This window comes from Miniopterus schreibersii, assembly GCF_964146895.1.
Source record: "Miniopterus schreibersii genome assembly, chromosome: 8".
Classification (NCBI taxonomy): Eukaryota; Metazoa; Chordata; class Mammalia; order Chiroptera; family Miniopteridae; genus Miniopterus; species Miniopterus schreibersii.
The window spans coordinates 11,552,946-11,576,681 of NC_138109.1; the positions used below are offsets into that span (position 1 = coordinate 11,552,946).

A 23,736-nucleotide genomic window follows, 5' to 3' on the forward strand; every position below is an offset into this window, starting at 1 on the left:
TGAAGCGAGTCTGCGGCCGGCGTCTCCAGGCAGAGAATCCCGGCGGCTGGCGGCCGCAGAACCAGGCGCAGGAGAGGCGTGGTCCAGGGGAACTGGGCGGAGCCAGAGCTGCAGGCAGCGGGTCATTGGAGCCGAGAAAGGGGAGGAGCCAGGGAGTGGGCGGAGCCAAGCCCTGCGTGTCTCCAGGGTCGAGCCTCCGGCTGGAGCCACGCCGCAGGAGCGGGGTGGGCGGGGCGACGGCAGGGGCGGGGCCTGTGTCTGCAGTGGGCGGGGCCGCCGCAGAGGGGCTTTGCCGGCCAGGAGTCCTCTGCGCGCCGCTGCCGCGGCGTCTCCACATCGCCTCTGACAGCCCCGGCGCCGGTACCCGCGAACCTCGCTACCTCGCGCCCCCGCCGCGGCCTCCGTCGCAGCCCGAGCCCGGCTCCTCGCCTTCGTGCCCACATCCGGGGGCGGTCCGGCTCGCAGTCGCTGCGGAGGCCGCATCTGGCGCTCATCTGGAACCGCCCGGCCGGCCGCGCTGGAGCCCGCGCCCAATCTGGCCCGGCCGCGCCGGGAGCCCGGTCCGGAGCTGGAGCCCCCCCTGGAGCCGCGGGCCCGGGGCCCTGAGCTGCGCAGCCGGCGCATGGTGAACTCGCTGCTGTTCGGGGAGATGGCTTTGGCCTTCGGCTGTCCGCCGGGCGGCGGCGGCGGCGGGAGCTGCCCCGGCGGGGGTGGCGGCGGGGCCGGGCCAGGGCCATCGCCGGTGACGGCGGCGCTGCGGGACGACCTGGGCTCCAACATCCACCTCTTGAAGGGGCTCAACGTGCGCTTCCGCTGCTTCCTGGCCAAGGTGCACGAGCTGGAGCGGCGCAACCGGCTGCTGGAAAAGCAGCTGGAGCAGCAGCAGAGCGAGCGCGAGCGGCGGCTGCGCTACAAGACATTCACCCGCGAGCAGGCCGTGCAGACCGGGCCCGACCTGCTGCGGCCACCCGCGCCCGGCAGCGGGCACGGCGTCGGCACCGGCCCCGGCGTCGGCGCGGCTGCCGGCACCAACGCCAACGCCGTGGCCCTGGGCGGCCTGCCCCCGGGCGGCGGGTCTCACCCGCAGCTCTATGGCCGCCTGCCTGGGACCATCTGGAGCTACACGCAGGTGCGGCGCACGGGCGGCGGCGGCGTGGAGACGGTGCAGGGCCCCGGCGTGTCGTGGGTGCACCCGGACGGCGTGGGCGTGCAGATCGACACCATCACGCCCGAGATCCGCGCGCTCTACAACGTGCTGGCCAAGGTGAAGCGCGAGCGCGACGAGTACAAGCGGAGGTGAGTGCGGCCCCGCGTCTGCCCCCCGCGGCGGCGGAATGTGTGCGTTTGGGAGGGGCCGGTGGCAGCCAGCTGGTCCTAGCAGGTGGGCTGGAAACTGTTTGCGGAGCACCCTACACGCGCTTGGAAAACTCAGTTATCTCGTTCCAAGAATGGGGGTGGGCGCTGACTACAGCAGGGGACACCCCCTCCCCCCAACCATCGTCGGAGCAGGCACATTGTATTGTTGTGTAGGTGATAAAATAACCATCGGTGTTTTAAGTGATCTCGTTTAATTCTCATGGTAACACAGAGCGTAGGACATTTTTATCGCCGTTTTATAGATGAGGAAACCCTTATCTTGCCTAAGGCGGCTTGGCTAATAAGTGATGAAGCCAAGATTTGAACTAGTGATTTTAAGTACGCCTGGCTAGTCTGTCTCCCAGCCTAGGTACTTTCCCAAGAATGTATGTGGAGGGGAGCTCCCCTCCCTCCATGGGTGAAAAGAAAAAACTCTTAAGTTACTCACTGACCTTTTTGTTCCTTGAATTAAATGAGATCATGTATTTGAAAATGGATGGGTCTCTCCCTACCGAATGGGGTTAGGGTCTGCCTTCTTGCTCCAGCTCTGTAAGGTCCAACTGGCTGGGCTGGATAACCAGACCTGCATCAGATTGGCCACATGCTTTTAAAAACACCTTCTACACCCCCATTGTCATGGTTTGTTGGGCCCCAACAAACTCAGCCCTGAAGGCCCACTCAAAGAGGTAACCTTGGACTGGAAGACTGGCCATTGAATGGACTGAGACCACCACCTCTGAGTAGAGTGCGGGGCAGACTACCTACAGGAATGGCCAGATTCCCCAGGTGGGAAACTAACATTGTTTCCTGCCTGCAGCCTGGCTGATAGTGCTGTCAGCTTCACTTTCAGATGAGAGGAGAGGGGTCCGTCTGTAGCGTCTCAGGCTGGGGTGGGAGGGGGGCTCTCTGCTGTCCCAGCATGGGCACTCTGCATTGGGAACCTTGGCTCTGAGTGCCTGGATTCGGAGGATGTGCTGGGAAGGATCTACTCCTTGAGTCCTGGAGCTCACATGAGCGAAGAGGTCTGCCCAGGGAGCTGGGCATGGGCCTCCCTCTTCCTCTACCGGGCAGGATTCAAATGTCAGCTCTATCACCTGCCAGTGAGATTGTTGAGCCTCTTGGAAGCCTGTTTGCTCATCAGAGAAATGGAATAATGAAATTCACTGACAGTTCTGTGAGGGGAGAGTAGGATGGTGATGCTTTTTGGAAGGTATAAAATGATCGAGTTGATGTCATTAAAGATGGTAGTCCCTTCGTCAGGCTAGCAGGAAACAGATACCTGGAGTCTCAGGGCTCTCCCATGCAGGGCCTGGCTTTCTGAGGGCAAGTCTTACATCCCGCTGTACACTAGCTACTCATCTGGGCTGCTTGTCCCTCTTCAGAGCTTGAGGATGGGGAGTGGGGAGGCCGCCTCTCTGCTCCTTGTGGGCAGCTTCGTTAGGGTGGGTGGGGTAAGGAAATAGGCACTTGCTTTTGATGGTGAAATGTGGAGGGATAGGCCCTTCTGTCTGCCACTGTTGATTGTGTCGTCATGCCCCAGGCTTGTGTTGTGTTTGTTTTAGTGTGTGTGTGCTTCTTGGACCTGGCTACTAAGGAGATGGAAAAACCATGCCCAGTCCTAAAGGGAGGTAGGTTGGCGTTGAGCAATGCTCTGCTTAAGTTGCATTCAGGGTGTGGGGTGTGATGTCAGCTCTGGTGCTGGCCTGGAATGAGATGGGTGCTGCTGAGACAGGTGGAGTGCCGTGTCTCCCTTCCCGCCCTCTGGATGTGTGTGCACCTTCGCTTCCTTTTTTTTTTTTTTGTACACTAGGGAGACACATCTTTTCTGAAGTTGATTTGGGGCTCAAGTTGGATTTTTCCAAAGCAAATATACTTCCTTACTTGGGCCTCAGTTTCCCTAAATGTAAAGGGAGAGGTGGGTGGTCTATCACCTCCACGCCCCAGCCTTCCTCAGAGATGCCATAGGGGTTCCTTGAATAGTAAATAAAAATTAATATTTAAAACATATTAAAATGTTAATGTGGTCATAAAAATGTGCTTACTCCCTTTTAAGTTCTTAATGTTAACTCATCAAAGTTCACTTACGCACTGACGTGCTAGTAGCCGGACTCCAGTGAAAGCCTCCCTTTTGTCATCTCTCTTTGTCTAAAGAGTATTTTGAGATCACAAAGCAAACTGCTATAAACTATTCCCATTTGTAGCTGCTAATCTGTGTGAGTCAGGATTTTCTTGATACTCTGCAGCCAAAACTGGAGATAAAATTAAACGGAATGTGGAACTGTCTTCCATGATTCCAATTCTAAATATTAATGGATCAAAATAGCCCCATCACCCTCAGTGATCAAATTCAGAATAGGTAACTATTATATATTTGAACTGTGCAATATAAATTTACACAAGTAACATTCTGGTTTTACTTGTTTCTATATTTGGGTTTCTTATAAGAATTTTCTTTTGCAAGGAGGTTGGGCATGTGATTAGCTTTTTAAAAACTTTAAAAACCACTGGATTAGATGATCTCAAAGAGTCTTCGCAGCCTTGACAATATATAAATCTGAGTTTGAGCTCCCAGCCCCCTTCTGATTTCCTGTCCATAAGAGGAGTCATAGTCTAAGGCATGAGAGCTCGGTGTTTGCCTGGGCTGTTGGCCACCAAATGGTTCAGGTCCTTCCAGGATGTCTAGCATGGAACCCCAAATAGTGAGCAGTGGAAGGAGCCTGTGCCAGGAAAGGAAAGGTTCCAGGGTTTCCTCTGGTCCAGCTGGAGGAACTCATAGCTTGGAGACCCGACTTGCTTCCCCAAAGGGCAGTGTTGGCTGTGTAGCTCAGTGTTCTCCAATTTGGAGACTTTTTGGGTTCCGCCTTCAGACTCGTGGCCACATTCATATATCCCCACCTGTTTTATTTTTTATGTAAGATATTTTTAACAGCTTTATTGAGGTATATAATTTACATGTTATAAAATCCTCCCATATTAAGCATAAAATTCAATGATTCTTAGTAAATCTATGGAGTTGTGCAGCCATTACCACAATCCACTTTTAGAACACTTGCATCACCCCAAAAAATCCTTCGTGCCCACTTGCAGTTAATCCCCAAGCCCAGGCTACCACCTATCTGCTTTCTGTTTTCCCAGATTTGTCTTTTCTGGACATTTCATATGAATGGAATAATAATAATATGTAGTCTTTTGTGCCTGGTTTCTTTCACTTACGTAATGTTTTTGAGGTTCATCCATGTGGTAGCATGTATCAGTAGTACGCTCCTTTACGTTGCTAAATAATATTCCACTGTATGGATAGACCACATTGGGTTTATCTATTCACTTGTGTAGTCAATAAAATTTAAATGGAAAAAGTCACCTGTTTACCACCTCACATCATCTTATGTGCCATCCATCAGTGGGATGGGAATCATGCTTTGGAAACACCCACCTAACCAGAGCCCCTGGCCTGGGATCCCCTAGCCTGGCCCTGCTCACTACTACTTTGGCTTTGCCTTGGTCCAATCAGCTCTGAGCTCTTTTCTAGGTGGGTGGGTGGGGAATGTGGTTGCTGAAACTGTAGCACCGACAAGGTTGTCAAGCATTGATTTGGAAACCAAAACAAACATCTCTGCTCTGTCACCACCCAGTGCCACCGAAATATCCTGTACTGAGTTTGCAAGCTGGGGGCTTTTCCCTGGGAGATTCCTGCTGATTCCCTCTGAACTTTAAATAGGAGGCAAGTTCTCTGAATTGGCATCCAAGAGACCTGACTCCAGGTCTGGCTCTGCCACCAGGTGCTGTGTGACCTCAGGCGAGTTGCTGCTCTCTCTGAGCCTTCGATCCTCCACCTTTACACAGGGGTTCATTTAGGTGATCCCTCCCAGCTCGCTCTACACTTCAGGTCTGTAACTTGAAGGGGCCTGGGTCAGGGTTGTTCTTCTTTCTGCCGTCTGGGATGATGGTCCGGGACTCCCCTTCTCCCTACCCAGGCCCAGTGTCGTTTGGAACCAGTAATTTTGTTCCCTCCCCCTGCAGGTTGCCAAGTGTCTGTGCCCCTGACTCAAGTCAGCATGAAGGGCTTGGTTCGTTTTTCCCTGGTACCTAGGTGATTGGAACTTCATTTGAGAGCCAGGAGGGACTATGGTCATTTATTCTGGTGGGTTTCAAGTAGGCCCTTTGGAGCAGAGTGCTTTGGGGTGATTCTGGGGACAGTGGGAGGCTGAGCATCTGGGATACAGCCCATGGCAGCCACAGCAGCTCCACTTCCATGACTCTCAGATTGATATTCTGAGCAAGATTCAATTGGAAAACAGGGTTCTGCCGTTAAGGGAAAAAAAAAATGAAAGAAATCACTGATTCAACTGAGATGGGGAAACTGAGGCCCAGAGGAGGCTGACTCACAAAGCCAAGCCATTGAGAGCTGTTCTCACTACTGCAAGGTGATGCCATCACCTGCCTGAGGTCTGGGCTTGGCAGAGTTTTCAGCATCTTTTCGTGTGTCTGCCTTTAAGCATTTTTTAAAAAGCCACTTTCAGGGATGGGAGGGACTTTTGTCACAGCTATTTCTGATTGTGAGCCGGAAGGGGCTGGGCTTTGGGCCTGAATGGAGGGCTCAGAAAAGAGATGGTGGGTGAGCCAGCTGGAGTGTCGCCTGCCTTTTCCCATCACACCCTGGGAGACCCTGGAGCAGGTGGGTGTTGGCCCCTGAGTGTCCCAAAGCCAGAAGACTGCCTCCGAATGCCCGTCAGAGGGTTTTGTTTGCTGTCATTTCATGGACACTTTGATCCTTTCTGAAGCTGCCACTGATGTGGATTCTTTATTTCTGATTTTCCTGGGAGGCAGCCTGGGATGATAGGAAGTGCGTTCGAGTCCTGCTCTGACACTTGCTGTGCGACTCTGGGCAATTGCTTAGCTTCTCTGAGCTGCCTGAGCCTCTTTCTGGAAAAGAGGGATTATAATGTTGCTCTCTCAGACACTGGGAAGGAATCAATGAGCTCACCTGTTAAGACCCCTGGTCCTTGGTAGGCTCCATAGGCCCCCCCAGCCTTCCCCCCCATGTCTGTCTCTTCATTTATAGGGTTTCTCAGTTCAGTGCTGGGCTGCCCAACACATCCATTTCGGGATGTTGTCACTCTCTGTCCCGTGGAAGGCGCCGAGCTGGTGTTGGGGGCGGAGGGGGAAAGGGCCACTTCTTTGTCCAGCGTCTAAGGAGGGTGTTCTCCCTCCTCTTGGCGGGTGATTTGTGCCTCCGGAAATCTCCAGCCACTCCCCCGCGTCTCCAGCCTCCTTTAAAAGAAACGCACAGCCCCCCTCCATCCAGCTCCTCAGTATTCCAGAGTGTCCCGCAGGCCGGCAGGACAAATTTGGGAGGGATTTTCAGAGCCTCGAGCTAGAGGGAGGGGAATGAGGTCCCAGAAAAGAAAAGGAAGCAGGAGCTGGGAGACAGCTGACGCTGGAGATTCTTCCTCCCAGGAATGCGAGGCGGGGCTTTTGCCTTGGCCACCGGATGCTGCGAGGTCCCCCCAGCGCACACACACACACACACACACACGCACACACACACACACGCACGCAGGCACACACACGCACATGCACACGCACACATGCACACGCTCAGGCTCTCTCTCCAGGCCTGTGGCCCGCATCCCCACACGTGTCACTCTTTGAAGGACATAGAAGGGTAGACCAGAGTTTGCACACGCCCTCTGCTGCAGGGCGCTGCGTTGACTTCCAGGGGAATTGATTTAAACTGTGCCACGTATCAGTGATACTGGAGGCTGTGGGCTTTGCATTTGGAGTCCTGGCTTTTGATCACATTACAGAGATGTAGCCAGGCTGGTGATCTGTTTATCCCATGTCATGGATGGCTGAAGGCCTGGGGCAGGAAGGAGGCAGCCCTTTTGTCCCCTGTGTTGGGATTAGGATGCGTTGCTCTTCCCTGACTTTGTTCTATGGGGCATTTCTGAGCACCAGCCACCTCCCCCGTCACAGCACTCAGCACCCTGAATCGTAACTGCCAGGGATATGTCTGTAAGCTCTGCAGGGCTGGCCCTGGGTCTGTCTTTTTTATCTCCTAGTCGCAGAGCCTAGCCAGGGCCTGGCCGGAGTCCCCCCTGAGCGAGCACTTGTGTGGCGAGCGAGGCTTTGTGCCTGGCTGCTGTGTGCTGGTTGGGCCCAGTGGGGCTGGGGATATAAGGCACAGGTGACACGGATTACCAACATGGACTCTACATTCAGGGACTTGCAGCTTGTGGAAGGAAGGGTTTGGACGTGGAGTTAGGAGACCCGCATTCCAGTCCTGACACATTCGTTCAAGAAGTTTGAATTAACATCCATTGCCTGGTGCCAGATGCTGGGTACTGAGCGAGCTTGGGCTAGTCACTTTGCCTCTCTGAGACTTATCTGGAAAGGGGGGGTGCTGAGCTCTGTGTCTCAAGGTTGTGGGAGAAGTAAATGGGCTCATGCAGCTACAGCTCTTTGTAAACGGTGAAGGTGAAGAGAGCTATATGGCAAGATTTCACAGGCAGCAGGGTGGGTACCCTAAGGGGTGAGTGGTGCTGGCTTTGTGAGGTGGGCAGAAGCCAAGAATCAAGCTGGAAGCTGGGAGGAGGGTGGTCCATGCCCTTGCTGGCAGCATCCGAGGGTTGTGCAGCCTTTGGGGGTTTTGTAGCCTCTGGGCATTGCTGGCTGCGAGATATTTAGACAATTCCAGGTCAGATGGGAGGCTGATGATAATTTCTAATGGTGCTGCTTGCCTGCCAGGGCTGTGCCCTCCTACCCTTAGTGAGCACAGGGTGCTTGGTTTCCTGGGCAGGATGTGGTTTCTTACTCTAGTTCCTGGTACCAGAGAGGGTAACCTGGTAAATGGCTTTGCTTTACTTGAGTGGCTGTGGCCTGGCCGAGCCCCCTGGGTGGTGGCATGGGGCAGCTAGAACCCTGTGGAGTCCAGGCCGTGGTCCTGGCTTGCCTGTGGGGTGACCTGAACTTCCAGTTGTCCACCTGGGGATGGGGAAGGTGGGAAGACGGGCTTACCTAGAGCCCTGTGAAGACTGTTCTCTCTGTAACTTTTTTCTGTACATGCCATTTAATCTCTTGCATCTCAGTTTGTCACTCTGTAAAATGGAAATAAGGTTTCTTATGAATTCTGCTTCCCGGGGTTGATGAATAAAATGAATTGAAATAATGGAGTGTGAAAGCATTTTGAAAAAAAGATTTAAAAACAAATCATCATGACTTAATTGCCACCATTGACTGAGCACCTACTACATGCTAAGCTCTGCGATGGCTTCTTTAAATAAGTGAGATTTAATTATCAGAGCAACGCCCAGAGGTGGGACTTGATTGTGCCCATTTGATAGATGACAGGTTCAGAGAGGTGAAGAAATCTGGCCCAGGTCCTGCAGTGATTCCAATCTGGGTCTCCAGACCCCATATTCAGTGCTCTTTTCGGAGGAGACACAGGCTGGCCTTGTCCCATGCCAAATAAGGCAGGCTGGAGGCAGGTTGAGGCGCAGGACCTCCCTGTCACCTGTCACAATATTGTTACGGCTGGTGGCTGGCAGAACAGGAGGTGGCTGCTACCCTGGAAGACTCCCTTCTGTCACTCTACAGTAACCCTTTCTTTTTTGTTTTTTCTTTTTTGTTTTTGGAGAGAGACTAGGTGAGGCTGGTTTGGCTCTCCAAAAATGTTATAGGAAAGAAGTGAGCCTAGGCAGGGCTGCTTTGGTTCACTGAGAAGTCAGAGAAAGGGGGCCTTTGGAGACAGGTTCAGGGGGTTAGCCTGGGACAAGCTGCTGCTGCCCATTGCTACCCTGGTTGCAAGCCTCCTGGGGTCCCTTAGAGTTTATGAGATGCACGCCTGTGGGGAGAGGGGGAGGGAAAGTGGAAGGTGTGCTCTGGGAGAAATAGCTTTACAGTAACTCTTTCTTGAGAAGCCAGTGAGTCACAGGCAGTGGCATGCAGATAAGCCTCCTGGGCCACCATCCAGGGCCGGCCAGGCCCCAGACTCTTTGGAGATGATCCTAATGGGGACCCAACTCTGGATAGGGGAATTCCTGGTCTTAGCCAAAGAGGGTAATGCACCTGGGCTGGCAGGCCTGGCAGGGGAAGGGATGGGAAACAGGGAACATGTGCGTATTATTACCTGTCCGGCACTTTCCACGTGATCTGATTTAAACCTTGTGGCAACTCTGCAGGATAGAAACCAAGGCTCAGAGGAAAAGTAACTTGCCCCAAGTCATATAGCAAAGCCAGGGCTGGCTGTGGGTTGCACGTTCTGAGTTCGTGCTCCTTTTATCCTGCCTGCCACTGAAGTGCTCCCGGGGAGTGGCCAGGCCTTCACGCTAACTTATAACAGGCAAGAGAGAGCCTCAGGCATTCTGGTGGCGGGAGAGAAGCTGGCTTCCGACCCGGGCTCAGGTCTCCCTAACTTTTGCTTTCGGTTGGTGCTGTGAACTTTGCCAGGGTACGGGGAACTTGTTACAGTCATTCCTTGTCGCTTACAGAAGATGAGATGCTGGGTGTGGATGTCTGAGAAGTCACAGTTCCCTTTTCTTGACAGTGGCTGGGCACCCACCACACCAGACTCAGCCCCTCCTCTCAAGGGCTCAGAGTCTGGGGACTCAGGCAAATGTGATAATGCCATGTGACAAGTACCTGCTCAAATAGTCCCTGTGCAATAAATGTTAATTAATTTATTTATTAAACAATTACTTATACAGTCTTGACTATGCCAGGCTCCATTTAAAGCAGTTTATGTGTAACTCGTGTAACCTCATACATAATAACCTTAGGAGTTGGGCTCTATTGTTAGACTATTTTAAAGATGCTGAAACTGAGCCACAGAGACAAGAAGGGTATTGGGGCCAACATACAGCTTGTAAGCCGCAAGCCAAGATTTGAACCCAGGAAATCAGGTTCCAGATCCCACCTTAGTTTTCATATCTGTGGAATGGGAGCAATAAATCTGATCTCACGGGGCTGTTTGGAAGATTAAATGAAGTGATACCTGTGGAAACACTTTATAAACTGTTGAGTGCTGTGCTGGGGGTACTAAATGATTGGAAGCCCTGGGCCCTACCCATACTGCTGTTTCTTTTCCAACTTCTCATGCAGCCAAGAGCTACTCAAAGCTCCATGAGATGCCCCATCCTCCCCTTGCATTTATATTTATGCCTTCCCTGGGTCCAGAGACAAGCTGTGATGGGATGTTGGACAGAAACCTGCAAAACTAGACAGTATGGAGCAGAGCACTTGTGTGGAACTGGGAAGCTGGGAAGAGAGGAAGCCGGAACATGTTTTCGCTGCTTATCAGCTCCGTGACCTTGACAGAGTCATTTGCTTCTCTGAGCCATGCTTCCTTATCTGCCAAATGGGGACAGTCATATTGCATGGCCAGCATGACAAAGGGAATGGGATGATGGAGCTCAGACACTGGCAGCTGCCGTGGCGATTATTAAATGAGGCTGGGTGTTCTGGGGAGAGTAGTGGGGCTGGGGTTGCATGGCACCGGGACCCTGGCCTGGGCAGGAGCCCCTCCAGTGGCTGCACTGGGCAGGGGCTCTCTCCATGCTGTCTCCGAGATGCTTGCTCAGCACTCTCCGGCCTGCGTGCTCTGACTTCGGATGGACAGGTTCACACATCCCCCTTCTCGGTCTGCTGTTCGATGGAGAGACACCCCCGCAGTGGAGACACTGCCTTCCGCTCTCTTAATTGGCCATTTTTATTACTTGGGTTATTTAAGACGGTTCTTGGCTTGCTGCCTCCTGTTTGCCATCTGGGGGGAGGGGAAGACCTGCTGGTCTAAGTGGGCCTTGTGAAATTCCCCGGCAGACAGGCTCCTCTCTGAGAAGGGTCACTGTATCTTCCCAGGGCCTCCTTTTTGGCCCCTGGCCTGCTGTGGTAATGTCCAGAAGGCCATCTGGGGTGCAGTGAGGAGACTGGGACTGGAGCAGCTTTGGGGAAAGCTTGTTGCCAAGTCAGACCACAGGACCAGAGAGCCTTGAGCTCTGGGTGGGAGCTGGGTAGGACCTTGCCTGAAACCCAGGGATTCTGGAAGGCACCTGAACCGGGTTAGGGTCAGTTAAGGAAGGCTTCCTGGAGGAGATATCACCTGAGTTGTGTTTTGAAAGTCCAGGAAGAGTTCAAGAGAAGGGGGCAAGGTGCTCCAAGTAGAGAGAACAGTTTGTGCCAAGGCCTGGAGGTGAGATTGCCATGCCAGCTCCTAGCTTAGAGCCCGTTCCTCGTGCCCAGGCCCGAGTCAGGACACGGCCAGACCTGGCCTGCCTGCTGCTTCTCTCCCCCTTCGTGTTCTCGCACCCTCCTCGTGGCCTCCTTGGCCCTTTGTTCTGTTTGCTACCTCCCATCCTCTCTCTCTCTTGTTTTGGGCTCTGCTCCCTATGGCTGGCTCTCACCCCTGCCCTGTCCTTCATCTGAGGCAGGGAGGGCTGTGAGGGGGCCCTGTCCTGCCCCCTCCTCCCCCCCGCCTGATGCCAGGCTGTGGTTGGGGCTCTTTGTCTGCTGCTGGGGCTTTGTGAGCCCATGTGTGTGCGCGTGCGTGCGAGCATGTGTCTGGGGGCCCCCGGCTACACCCTGTGGTCCCGAGGTCAGGACCCTGCCTCTGGCCACCCCAGACTTGTACTACCCCTGGTACATCATGGTGGAGGGCAGGGGCTGCCTGGTGAGAGCACAGCTGCGGCGTCTGGGAGGTCAGTGCTGGTCAGGGGGACCTCAGCCCCCAGCCCCCACCAAGGTCTGGGCCAGGATTAGACACGGGCCGGGGAGAGGGGGAGGGAGGCGAGACTGCTCACCTTACCTCTCCTGGCCTGGCCAGAGCGCCCTGCCTGTCCCTCCTCCCTCACACCTTGACTTCTTCTTAACCCCTGGCCCCTGGCCAGCCCAGAGGGCTTGAGGTGCTCTCCGGGGTCCTTTAACCCATCTCCTGCTTCCAGGCAATGCCATTACCCTGTCATCTCAGATGATTAGATGTGCTTTTGTCTTTCTAACAGGATCTGAGTGTCTATCCTCTAGTATTTTATATTTTCCTCCCCACCCCCACTCATATACCCATGACCATTTTACAGGTGAGGCCCAGAGAAGGAGAGCAGCTATCCTGAGGTCACACAGCCGAGCAGGGGCTGGAGCCCAGGCCCCCTGAACAGGGTTTCTTTGCAATCCTTGAGATAAGGAATCTTCCTTTAAGGAGTGAGAATGTCTGGGTTTGTATTACTGTCTTAAGCCTCAGTTCTCTCATCTGTAAAATGGGGATGACAACCTTAGCTCACAAGGCTGTCATGAGGATTCAGTGAAATAGTGCACGTGCGCTGTCCCTCCTGCCCAGGCCAGGCTTCCCAGCCTCCAGGCCCATGTGGTGGGAACTGCCCACTCCCTCCCCCTTCTGGCAGGGCTGGCCTTTTGTGTTCGGGGCACTTCCTTTCTCCAGCAGATCCGGCTGCCTGGCCAGCGAGGAGGAGGTCATACCCCCCTCTCCTCCCCAGCAGACTGTCAGCGCAGGTCACTGGGAGGGCAAGACCTGGCCTTCAAGGCTGTGCCTATGACAGCGCGTTCCCTGGAGCCTGTGGCTTCCAGTGGCCACTGGAGAGTGGACTTGAATGGAGGACGTCTGTCCCTGCCCCGGCTTCCCTGCCCTTGCCTCCTAGCCTCCTTGTGCCTATGTGGAAGCAGCCTAGGAGGTACTTCCCTGGCCTGAGGTCTCACCATGAGGCAGGGGCAGAGCTAGGATTCGAACCTGGGTCTGGGGGGCTCTTCTAGAGTACCCCCTGTCACACTGATGGACTCAGCCTCCCAGGCTGAGAAATGGGCTGCATGTTCCTGGCCCTGGCCCTGGGCTGAGATACGGAAGTTGGAAGTTCAGTCCTGCTTTGTCCCTCGGCGGGCATGGGGCAGCTGTCTTCCTTCTGGGCCTCCAGCAAGATGGCTTCTGTTCTTGTCCAGCCCACAGACAGCCTCTGTGAGGCCTTGTGGGCGAAGGGCTCGCTCCCAGATCTTGGCGGAAAGGTGACGTTGAAGGCTGTCTTGGCATTGTTTTTCCAGGGTTGACGTCAGGGCAGCTGGTTTAGGGTTTCATCTATGAGACAAAGGCTGCTTTGTAGCTTCTGCTCACCCCCCAAGGTGGGAACAAGGTGGAAGGGATTTTTGGGGCCCAAGCACAGAAGCCCCGGGAGGCTTGGTTCTCCCTCAGCTCCTCCAAGAAGAAAGCCAGGATCTCATAATCCCATATTACTTATCTCACCGTTTCCCAAGAGTTTCTCATGTGTCCAGTGCAGGTCAGACTGCATGGATGTGTTCTCTGGGCATCATGACACTCCTGAAAGTTGGCTGTGGAAGTTGGCTGTGGCCATGCCATTCCTACTGTACCAATGAGGACACAGTCTCGGCAGCTGAAGTGACTTAGTAGCTTAAAAGATCCCCACTGGATTCCACCACTGTTGAGTCTCCTCTCAAACCCAGCTTTGGGAATATACTCCAGAAAGCCCAGGTGCCCTGGGGAAAGGCCAGTGCAGAAAAATCTCATGGCTTCGGGGATCCATAGCTTTAATTTCTGTTGTCAGGATTCACAGCTAGGTTACTATGCTTGGAACATGTGTTGCATATGTAACCATGCATCTGTAGGTATATGCACACGTATGTACAAGTTACAAGAAGGGGATTGGACACTGAAGGGTCTGTAGCCGTGAGAAAGTGATCCAGGGAGGCCTTCTGGGCAGGTGTAAGGAGTCATTCCAGGGGATGCCTAGGACCTCCTGCTCTTCTTTTTCAGGAATTACCCCACTTTATCATCCATCCATCCATCCATCCTTCCATCATCCTTTTCAGGACCCCTTTGCTCAGGCCCCATGCTTGGGCCCTGGGGGTGATGCTGCATGGACCAGAAAGGCAGACTCCTGTGTCTGTAGGGAGCTTCCCAAGTGACTGTTAAATCAGAGCTGGAAGAGTCCTTAGAGATTGTTTAGTTTCTCCTCCAACACATAGTTTTTTCAGAGGGGGCAGTGACTTGCCCAAGGTTGCACAGTGAGTTGGTGGCAGAGCTAGGACTCATAGCCAGGTCTGTGGACCCCAGCCCCATGTTCTCACCCCTCTGCTGTGCTGACAAATGGCTCCTCTCCTAGCTGGCGGCCCTTTCTCCCAGCACCTCCCTCCTTGGCTATTTTGATGTGTTCTTGGCTTTTCTGGAGTCCTCTGCAGCCTCTGTCCTGAGAGACATCCAGAGATGCTGGCTGGACCAGAATGCCAGTCCCAGACTGGAGCCAAGCTGGGCCGTGCCCTGCTCTGAGATGACATACTTGTCTGCTTGGGATGTCAGGTGGGCTGGACACGTGAGTACAGAGACCCTGAGGCTCTGTTTTATTGTTCCTTGTGAACTCCAGCTTACTATCCCCAGGGGCTCTCCAGAGGTCATCTGTTCCTTCCTCTGCTTGAGGTTGGGACCACTGCAGATCCTACTTAAAGACTTTCCTGCCTTCGAAGGGCATTCCAGAGCCTTCCCATAGATGTGCCTTCCAGTGTCCTTGTTGCCTTTTTCTTTAGGGAATGCTTCCTGGTCTCTAGGCCTAATCCCATGTGCAGCCTTTCCCCATGTTTAGCCTCCCACAGAGTAGGAAAGGGCAGATTTCAACTGCCTGCTGATGACCTTTTCCAAATTTTCAAGGCAGCACCCACCCCCCATCTTGAGGTTTACTCTTCCTGCCTGAATCCCTCCTGACTCATGCTCACTGGTTGGGGCATGCTCTGTGTAGAAAGGATCTGGTCTGTCCCTTTAGGATCCCGCATGTTCCTAGGAGGGAGGCACATTCTGTCTCCTGGAGTCGTGGAGCCCTCGGAGCCAGAAGTGGCCCTGGAGCCCAGGAATCACCCCCACCCCACCTTTACTAATGGAGAAACTGAGGCCCAGAGAGGTTGAGCATTGTATCTATGGCCATTCAGCCAGCCTGGTGGAGTTGAATCTCCTCCCTCACAGGGCAGTTCTGTTTCCAGGGCTTGGCCTGGGAGTGGGTTTTCCAGCTCCATAAAGGTGGCTGGTGGCCTTCTGACCTGACGGTCCCTGCCCCAGATGGGTGTCCTGGAAGCAAAGCAGCTGGCTCCACCTGGCCCCACAGTGCTCTCCACCCAGAGTCAGTGCCCTCCCCTGCTCGCCCTCTAGGCTGGCAGATTCCTGGCGGTCCAGGCCTGACCTCAGAGCCCAGCAGGTCCACGCCTGCCCTCAAAGCTGGGCAGCAGCTTCTTCCACTCCCACCTGTCCCCTAGTTCCCTCACTGCCTCCCTTCTGAGCCTGGGGAGTCCCCTCACTTTCAAGGCTGGAGGGCAGGAGGCCTTAGCGTATGACAGTGGTTAAGTTGCCAAGTGGACACTACCTCCTGTGGCTGGGGCAGGAAGGGGTTAAGCAGCTCTGCCTGCTGAGGCTGAACCCCCAGCTGGTGTCCTGGCCCCTCAGGCCAACCAAGCCATCTGGCTTGACAGATGCCCACGGTGTTCCATCTGTCCCAAGGCAAAGTCACCAGGAGGAGGCCTTTGTGGGCCTACTGGGGTGGGTGTGGACCAGCTGTCTGTCCGTAGCAGGCCAGGCCAGTTGGGAAAGGGCTCACCCTGGGCAGGCTGCCTTGGGGGTGGCTGGCCTATGTCTCCCAGAGGCAGGAGTAGGGAGAGCCTGAGTCCCCAGGGTGGTGAGCTTACCTGTGTAGAGGGGTCGAGGAGGTGCAGGGATGGGCCCAGGGTCAGTGCAGGTGGAGTGGGACTCATACATGACTCTGCTCACTGCTCTGCCCCATGACTCCAGCTCACAAGCTCATCTGTCCAGTAAATTGGTACCAGTTAAGGGCCTACTATGTGCTGGGCACTTGTAGACTCAATACCAGACAGCATTCCAGTCCCAGCATGGGGAAGAGGGAATCCAGAGGATGAAGCCTCTGAGGGGAGAAATGTCACATCTCAGCCAAGCCAAGGACCCTGGACCCTGGAATAGCACAACCCCAGCCCCCTGCCCAAGCAGCTGGAAGTGGGCTACTTGCTAAGATGATCAAAATAATGTTGATGCTTCGTGTTGGTGGTTTTGTACAATCCTCACAACCCAGTCAGGTAGGTATTGTCATTACCCCCATTTCATAGATGAGGAAACTGAGGCTTGCAGAGGTAAAGTCACTTTTACCAGATCACCAGCTGGGGAGTAGCCGAGTCTGTCTGTCTGACATCAGAGTTTAAGTGATGGCAAAGTGGATAAGGGGCGGGACATGGGTGCAAACGCCTCACCTGTTCTCCAAGCTGCCTCTTCTCTCCCTGTTTTGTACCATCTCCTATTTGGCTTTCTGCTCAGTCCAGTCCAGGGACCCTGTGGCTGAGGACCATGTCTCAGGGGAAGAGAGGCCCCACTCAGGTTTGAGAAGAGAAGCTGTGCTGGTCCCTTGACAGGGTTGGGGTTAGTGACCTTCTGCCTCCCCCTGGACTGGGTGCCTGCCAGGATCCGGGCAGCTTCGGGGACTTGCTCTGGAAGGGAGACTCTCTGGTGTCTGAAGGCCTCGCTGGCCATCTGAGATCCTGGGGGCTGGACCAGGACTGGGGGGCACTTCACTCAGGGGCCATAGTCAGAACCAACAGGGGCCCAGGGTGGGGGCCTCTGCACTTCGCTCTTGCAGTTTGGAGGTCATGTAACTTGGGGCCCATTCTGACCCCCAGGAAGCTGAGGTACACATTCCCTGACCTTCCATTATGAGGCCACCTGGCACAGAGAAAGGAGCCCAGGCTTTGGGATAAGAGAGACCCGTGTTCTAATCCAGCATCCACCATCCTGCAAGGACAGCAGAGGCAAGCACTTCAGATGGTTTCGAACTTGGGCTCTGGAGCCAGACTGCCTGGATTCAAGTCCTGGCTCCACCACTTTTAAGCTCTGTGGCCTTGCACAAGTAGTTTCACTTCCCTGGGCCTGTTTCCCCATCTGTAAAATGGGATTAATAATAGTACACACCTCATAAGGTTGTTGTGAGGATTAAATGAGCTAATAGTGCCTATCAATACTAGTACTTCATGATGTTTATTATGATTGTGTCACCCTGGATGAGTCACCTGACCTCTGCGAGCCTCAGTTTCCCCACCAGCAGAATGGGGGTGAGGAAAGAGGGGCTTCAATACAATACTCAGCCAGGGGCTCTACTGTCACAGAAAGTCCTCTGGGCGTCTGCTCCATTTCATGCCCCCTCCTCTCTGGAGGGAACCGACTTGTCTCTACTCTGAGAGGGGTGCCCCAGCCCCCTGGTCAGGTGGGAAGAGGGCTGTGTGTGTGTTTTGAGGGGCACTCCAGTGCCCTTCCCACTGGTTCACATCAGGTTGAATGTCAGGGCCTGCATGATGACAGGAGGCTGGTGTTAAGTAATGAGTCTGTCCCCTTGAGCTGTGTTTAGTCACTAATCCTTCTCTTGGTGCAGGCGATGGCGGTTTGTCCTGCTGTGCCTGCAACCCTCTGGGCCATTTATGACAATCAGGGTGCTGCACATGCAGGCAGTGCCTGCCGTGACCCATCCTCAGTTGCACAAGCCCCACGTGTAATTAATTGTTTCCCTGGATTCTCATCATTCATCCCTCCTTCCTCCCTGGTGATTCCTAAGAAATGTACTTCTGGCCATTGGCATGGCAGGAAGTGCATGGGCTCAGGTTCCTGTCCTCACTCTGCCGTTGCCTGCCTGTGTGACCTTGGGCATGCCACTTCCTCTCTGAACTTCAGGCTTCTCATTTACTAATGGCCTGTACTTCTGAGCGTTCCTTTCTGACATCCCGGATTCTGCTTCCATGGTCTGTGATTTCTTTTTCACCACACATGGAGCGTGTTTATGCTTGCCTATCCTCATTGAATTCAGGTGGGGGTCATTCTGTCCCATTGCACAGATGAGCAGACTGAGGCCCCGAGAGGTGACTTGCTCAAGGCTGCAGAGCCCTGGTTTAAACCCAGAATGGGGTGTGCCATCTCTTGCTGGGCTGCAAATGATAAGGGAAACTTGGAATCCGAGGCAGCTTGCCCCAGGGCTGCTGGGTGAACAAGTGAGTGATCTGACTTTGATAGGAAGATTATATACCCATAGTGCCTTGCATTTACCTGTGGGGCACAATCACTTGGAATAAACAAGGGAGAGACCCAAACTGCAAATTAGGTTTCCAAAATAGCCTTGGGAGTTGCTCTTTTTCCTCAAAGCAGTAAACATATCCCAGGGTGGGGCTCCCCAGCCCCCTGGGCCTCCTGGTTCCTGGCCTGGGTTCTCAGACCCCCTGCTGGCTTCTGGACTTGGGCAAGAGCTGGAGGCCTGGAGGCTGAGAGCCTGCTGACAGTGGGAATACTGTTGGGTGGAGTGTATTGACCAGGGGGCTTGGCCAGGCCTGGGCAGAAGGGGAAAGAGCTGTGATCACCAACCTTCCTGTCATCTGCCCCGGGTGAGGTAGGCCTAGGCATGGAGGTGAGAGAAGAGGGTCATGGAAAGAGAGTAGCAGAGCAGGCAGGGACTGTAGAGGTTGTCTGGGGAAACTGAGGCTCGGGGGGGGGGGGGGCGGCAGGCAGAGAGGTCATATCCAAGGTCACACAGTTGAATCAGTGCTATACTGACTCCAGATTGGGCTCTGGCCATCGGGACCTCTCCTGCCTTGGTCTCACCCGCTGTTTAGTGGCCCTTGTCAGGACAGACCTCAAAGGTCTGAGCACGCGCCCATTCATTCTTGGGGCACATCTAGGGGCCAGAGGGCAGAAGCAGGACATTTGCTGGGTTTTGCTGGTAGGGGTATTGGTGGTGTCAGCATCTGGTTTCTTTCCCTCTGCCATCCCCATCCTTATGGACCCCTGGGCATCCATCCAGGTGACAGTGGCATGTAGCTCATCATTTTTATTATCATCAATATGATTATTATGGCAGCACAGTGGCTCTGGGGTTAGCCGGTTCCTTGGTTCAAGTTTGGCCTTGTCACTTGCAGTGTGGTCCATGACTGCTGTCAGTCTCTCTGGCCCTGTCACTTGCAGTGTGTGGCCCAGGACCACTCTCTCAGTCTCTCTGGACCTCTCTGCCCATCTGTCATTGGGAGGTCATGCGAATGAGGATGATGACACTGACTACATGCTCAGGATGTGTCAGGCACTGTTCCAGGCATCTGTCACACATAAGTCCATTGAATATCTACAAAAACCCTATGAGGTGGGAGGTCTTACTGAGCCTCAGAGAGGGCCAGCAGCTTACTCCGGGTCACAGAGCTACAAGATGTATAGCTGGGATTTGATCCCAAGACCCTCTGGCTTCACACATTTGTTTGAATTCAGACACTGATGCCAGCTGTCTTTGAGACATTGTGGCTGGTTAGATAGCTTTGTGGTCAGCATGGGGTGTTTGTCCAGGGACCATGAACATTGTTTTCTGGCCTGGCTGGGTAGGCCCTTAGGTTGTATCCAGTTTGACACCATTGCAATAAGAAGGAGAAAGTGATACTAGAGGCAGAGAAGGGACTTGCCCAAGGTCACATAGCAAGTCAGGGCAGAGGCAGGACCAGGTACTGGGCCACCTGCACAGTGTAGGCTTCTAGCTGCCTAAGGGTGTGTAGGCCTGAGGAATGGGCTCCATCCAGTTAGGGACTTGACAGTCTTTCCATCCCATCTCTCTCCAGGCCTGGTGGCTCCTTGGCTTCTCACAGAGAGCCCCCGAGGCCAGCCAGCTGCCCTGCAAAGGTCCCCTTGGTCACCAAGAAACAGGGAGAGTGCTCTCCCCACAGGCCATTGGCAGGACTGGCTTTCACCTCCTTGCTGGGAAAACTCATTAAAACCGAACTTTAGTGCCACTTCTCAGTTGCGTCCAGATCCCCAGAGGGTCAGGGCAGGATGGAGGGGTGCCTAGGTGGTCGGAGCCTCACCCACTCACCTGTGCCTCCCTCTCCCAGGCAAGTGCAGTCAGGGTAAACAATGACTGTCGTCCATCAGGGGTGCCTGTGTACCTTCACGTGAGCTCATTTAATCTGTCCATGAACCCTGCAAGTAGGATTGCTACCCTATTTTACAGAGGAGGAAACTGAGGTTCCTAGCTCATGGGAATGATTATGGAATGAATGACTGGACAGGTGAATAAACCAACCCCTGCCCTTGGTTATTGGTGCTGAGGGCAGGAGCCAGAGGCCTGAGGCCATTACGCAGGACAGCTTTGGATGGAGTTGACGTCCCTGAGGCTGCAAGGAAGGATCACACCCAGGGTCTGCAAACAGCGCTGCAAATGCCATATTCAGAGGGACCCTTAGGGATCATATTATATATAGATTGGGAGACTAAGGCCCAGACAGAGAAAGGACTTGCTGGGGTCATGCAGTGAATTAGTGACAGACCCAGGACTCAAACTAGGATCTCCTGTCTCCCAGCCGAGGACCCTCCCCTTCACAGGTGCCTCCCTATAGACATTAGACCCTGCTCACCCCCAAGTAGCCTGGCACAGGCTTCGTCTGCTGGGATCCCCGGAGGCGGCTGCTGTTTCAGGGTGAGAGCAGGTCTGTGTACATGTCTGCATGGTGGCAGCACGCTGGGCAGAGGGGCAGACTCGATAGGGTGGCAGCTCAACCCCGGCCCATCACCAGCTCACAGCCTGCGCTCCGGCCGCCCGGGCCATTACAGCCGCCTGTAATGGAATCGGCTACCCTGGTTAAGTGTTCACATTAAATTAATACCTCCTCCACAGAGACAATCAGTTGGCATTTAATTTGTGTTTCGTTCCGAGCAGCAGAGTATAGCTGGGCAGCCGGGCCTCTGATGGGCACGTCTGCCAGGAATCCCTTCCCTGGGGTCGGGGGCTCAGGGCAGATGGAGCAGTAGGGAGGAGGAGGGTGCGTGTGGGTGAGGAGGTGCTGGCAGGTCCCCGGGAGAGCATGGGGGTCCTCCCTGCTCGCAGGCTGGGGACCCAGCCTTCCTTTTACTGGAGAGAAAAGATACAGTAAAGCCAGATGAGAGGGGCAAGTCAGGAGATGGAGACGCCACGTGCTGCAGAGTTCAGCCCTCAGAGGGGCAGGTTCTCATGTATTCCCAGCCCCACCCACTCCCACTGCCCTCTTTGCTTTATTTTTCTGCCACAAACGTGAATTGTTTGTGATATTAGACAAGGAGGGTGGTGTGGGATGAAGAAGTTGGCTCAGTTGTGATGTTTAAGCTCTCAGGGGGGCTCAGCAGAAGCTAAGGGGGTGGGGGCCGACCTTCACGTGCAGCTCTGGCCCCACACAAGTGCCCACTCTGATCTGTTAATCCATTGGCTTCTGCGAAACTGCATTGAGGAAAGGGCCCCCTGGTCTGCCTCTGTGCATCTGTGGGTGAGTTCACAGAAAACCAGGGTGGCCAGTGCAGAGCCCAGGGGTACAGGCAGCAGAATGGCTCCAGTACCCCGCCCCCCAATCCTCTGGCAGCCTACACCTGGCCTTGCTGCAATGGGGTGAGCTCCCCGGGGGCCCAGGTAGAAATTGCTCTCCTCCCATCTGCCCTCTGCCAGAGGGCCAGACCCACACTTGGCCCAGAACAAAGTTTTACCTGAGCTTGCTTCCCATCCCCTGAATGACTTGGCCTGGGTGTGCCGCCCTCGCCTTCCCTGGAAAGGTGTGGACCATTCCTGCGGTGCCCTCCCAGCTCTCTGAGGTCCGGCTGCTGGAGCCAGCCATGGCTCTGAAAAATGAGCCGCTGAGCATTTTGTGTGCTATGTACTAGGGGTTGAGGCTGGGTGTTTTCACCCCTACTCCCCACCTCATGGGGTTCTCACAACCACCCTCCTTTGTGGTAGTGTGCGTCCCATCTCACAGATGAGGAAACTGAGGCTCAGAGAGGGTAATTGACTTGCCCAGTCTCACACAACTGGGAAGTGGTTAGGAGGGGCAGGGTATGAACCCAGTGTCTTGCTGCCCAGAAGCCCCAAGGCTGCCCTTGGAGCCTTGATAATTTTGCTGGGGCTGCCCCCACTTTCCTCTGGAGCCAGAGCTGGGGAGCCTCTCTCTCTGATCACAGAGGAAGTGAAAAATCTGTGAGTCAGTCCCTCTGCCAGTGACTTCAGCTTGGCTTTCCTCCCCTCAGTAAGCCAGGCTTTGTCAGCCCCTTTCCTGTGGGGCTGTGTGTCATCATGAGCTGATGGGGGAGGTGAACACTGGTCCTGAGTGTTGGCTGGGGGCTGACTTTGAAGCGGCCCATCCCTTCCAGACTTCTCGTCCATCACGTGGTCACAGCGGAGGCTCCTCAGGAATGCCTGGAGACCACATCTGGCTGGGCGGGTGCTGCCCCTCCTCCTCCTGGCCACTGGCCTCACACATGTGCTCCTTCTGCTGAGATGGTGGCCCAGGCCCCAGATCTCAGTGGTAGTGTCGTTTATGTAGTCATTTCCTCTCCCTGCCCTCGTTGTCCAACATCCCCTCCACGGCTGGAGGGCTGTGGGAAGTGGGAGAGGGAAGCTTGCTCCCCCTGCCTGCTTCCTGCCCTGGCTGTCTCTCCCCCTGGCCTGGCCTGGCCTCTCCCTGGGGAGGCTCCGGAGCCAGCTGAGTGGATGGAGCTGAGCAGAGAGCTGGTGCTGGGAACTGGGCTCCTGGGAGCCCCCAGGCTGGCGGGGTGCAGACAGAATATGATACTTCCAGGCAGAAGGGGCCCTGGATGGGGAAGGGGTGAGTGGGAGGGCTGAGGACTGGTTGCAGTTTGGATTAATTAATCAATTCATTCATCCACTCATTCAACAAATCCACAGGACAACTCTCTGACTCCTTACCCAGCGCTGTGGGTTGTAGGTGCAGGTAGGACAGCTATGAGCACAGGAGTGATTACAAGCAGTTCTCTGGGCTGGGGGAAGGGCTGGATCCCAGCTCTAGACCCACCTCCTCTAGTGACTCGTTTGATGGCACCCCTCCGCTGTGCCTCTTTTCCTCCCTTGAACAGGCATCTCACCCCTGCTACCTCTATGGCCAACAGGCCAGGGCACAGGGTGCCTGAGACCTGCTGAGATGGGCGCTGGAGGACTTCCCTGTGCAGCCAATTCGTGGACTCCGTGGTCTGAGCCCCTGCTGTCCTTGCACTGGCACAAAGGCCCTTCAGGCTGCCCTTGCTCCCGTCCAGCACCCACCCCTGCTCCCACGTGTGGATCACGCCCAGCACTGCCCCAGGGGTTTCCGGGGAGGCTGTGTGTTGGTCCCTTCCTCCTTGGATCCCCATTTCACTTGAGTTCACGGCTCCAGGCAGTGGGAGGGTGTGAGCACTGGTCACCAGAGGGATAGGCGTTACTGAGTCGAGGGGGCCAGTCAGTGTGCCCTGGATGGGGAAGGGGTGAGCCCAGCCAGAACTGGCCCCTGGCTGGGGGCCATTCACATGCCTGTCAGAGTGTGGGAACAGAATGATTTTTCTTGAGTGTCCCTGGGGTGTGTTGGGCC

General features: G+C 54.7%; 1 protein-coding gene across 1 annotated transcript in view; it reads left to right on the top strand.

Annotated features, from left to right (window-relative positions):
• The first annotated feature begins 353 nt into the window (after positions 1-353).
• IFFO2 (intermediate filament family orphan 2) overlaps positions 354-23,736 on the top strand; it is a 37,975-nt gene continuing 14,592 nt past the window's right edge. The window contains exon 1 of the mRNA XM_081145225.1: positions 354-1,296. Within this exon, the coding sequence (XP_081001351.1) occupies positions 623-1,296 (674 nt within the window). The 5' untranslated portion in view covers positions 354-622. The remainder of the gene's footprint in view (positions 1,297-23,736) is intronic.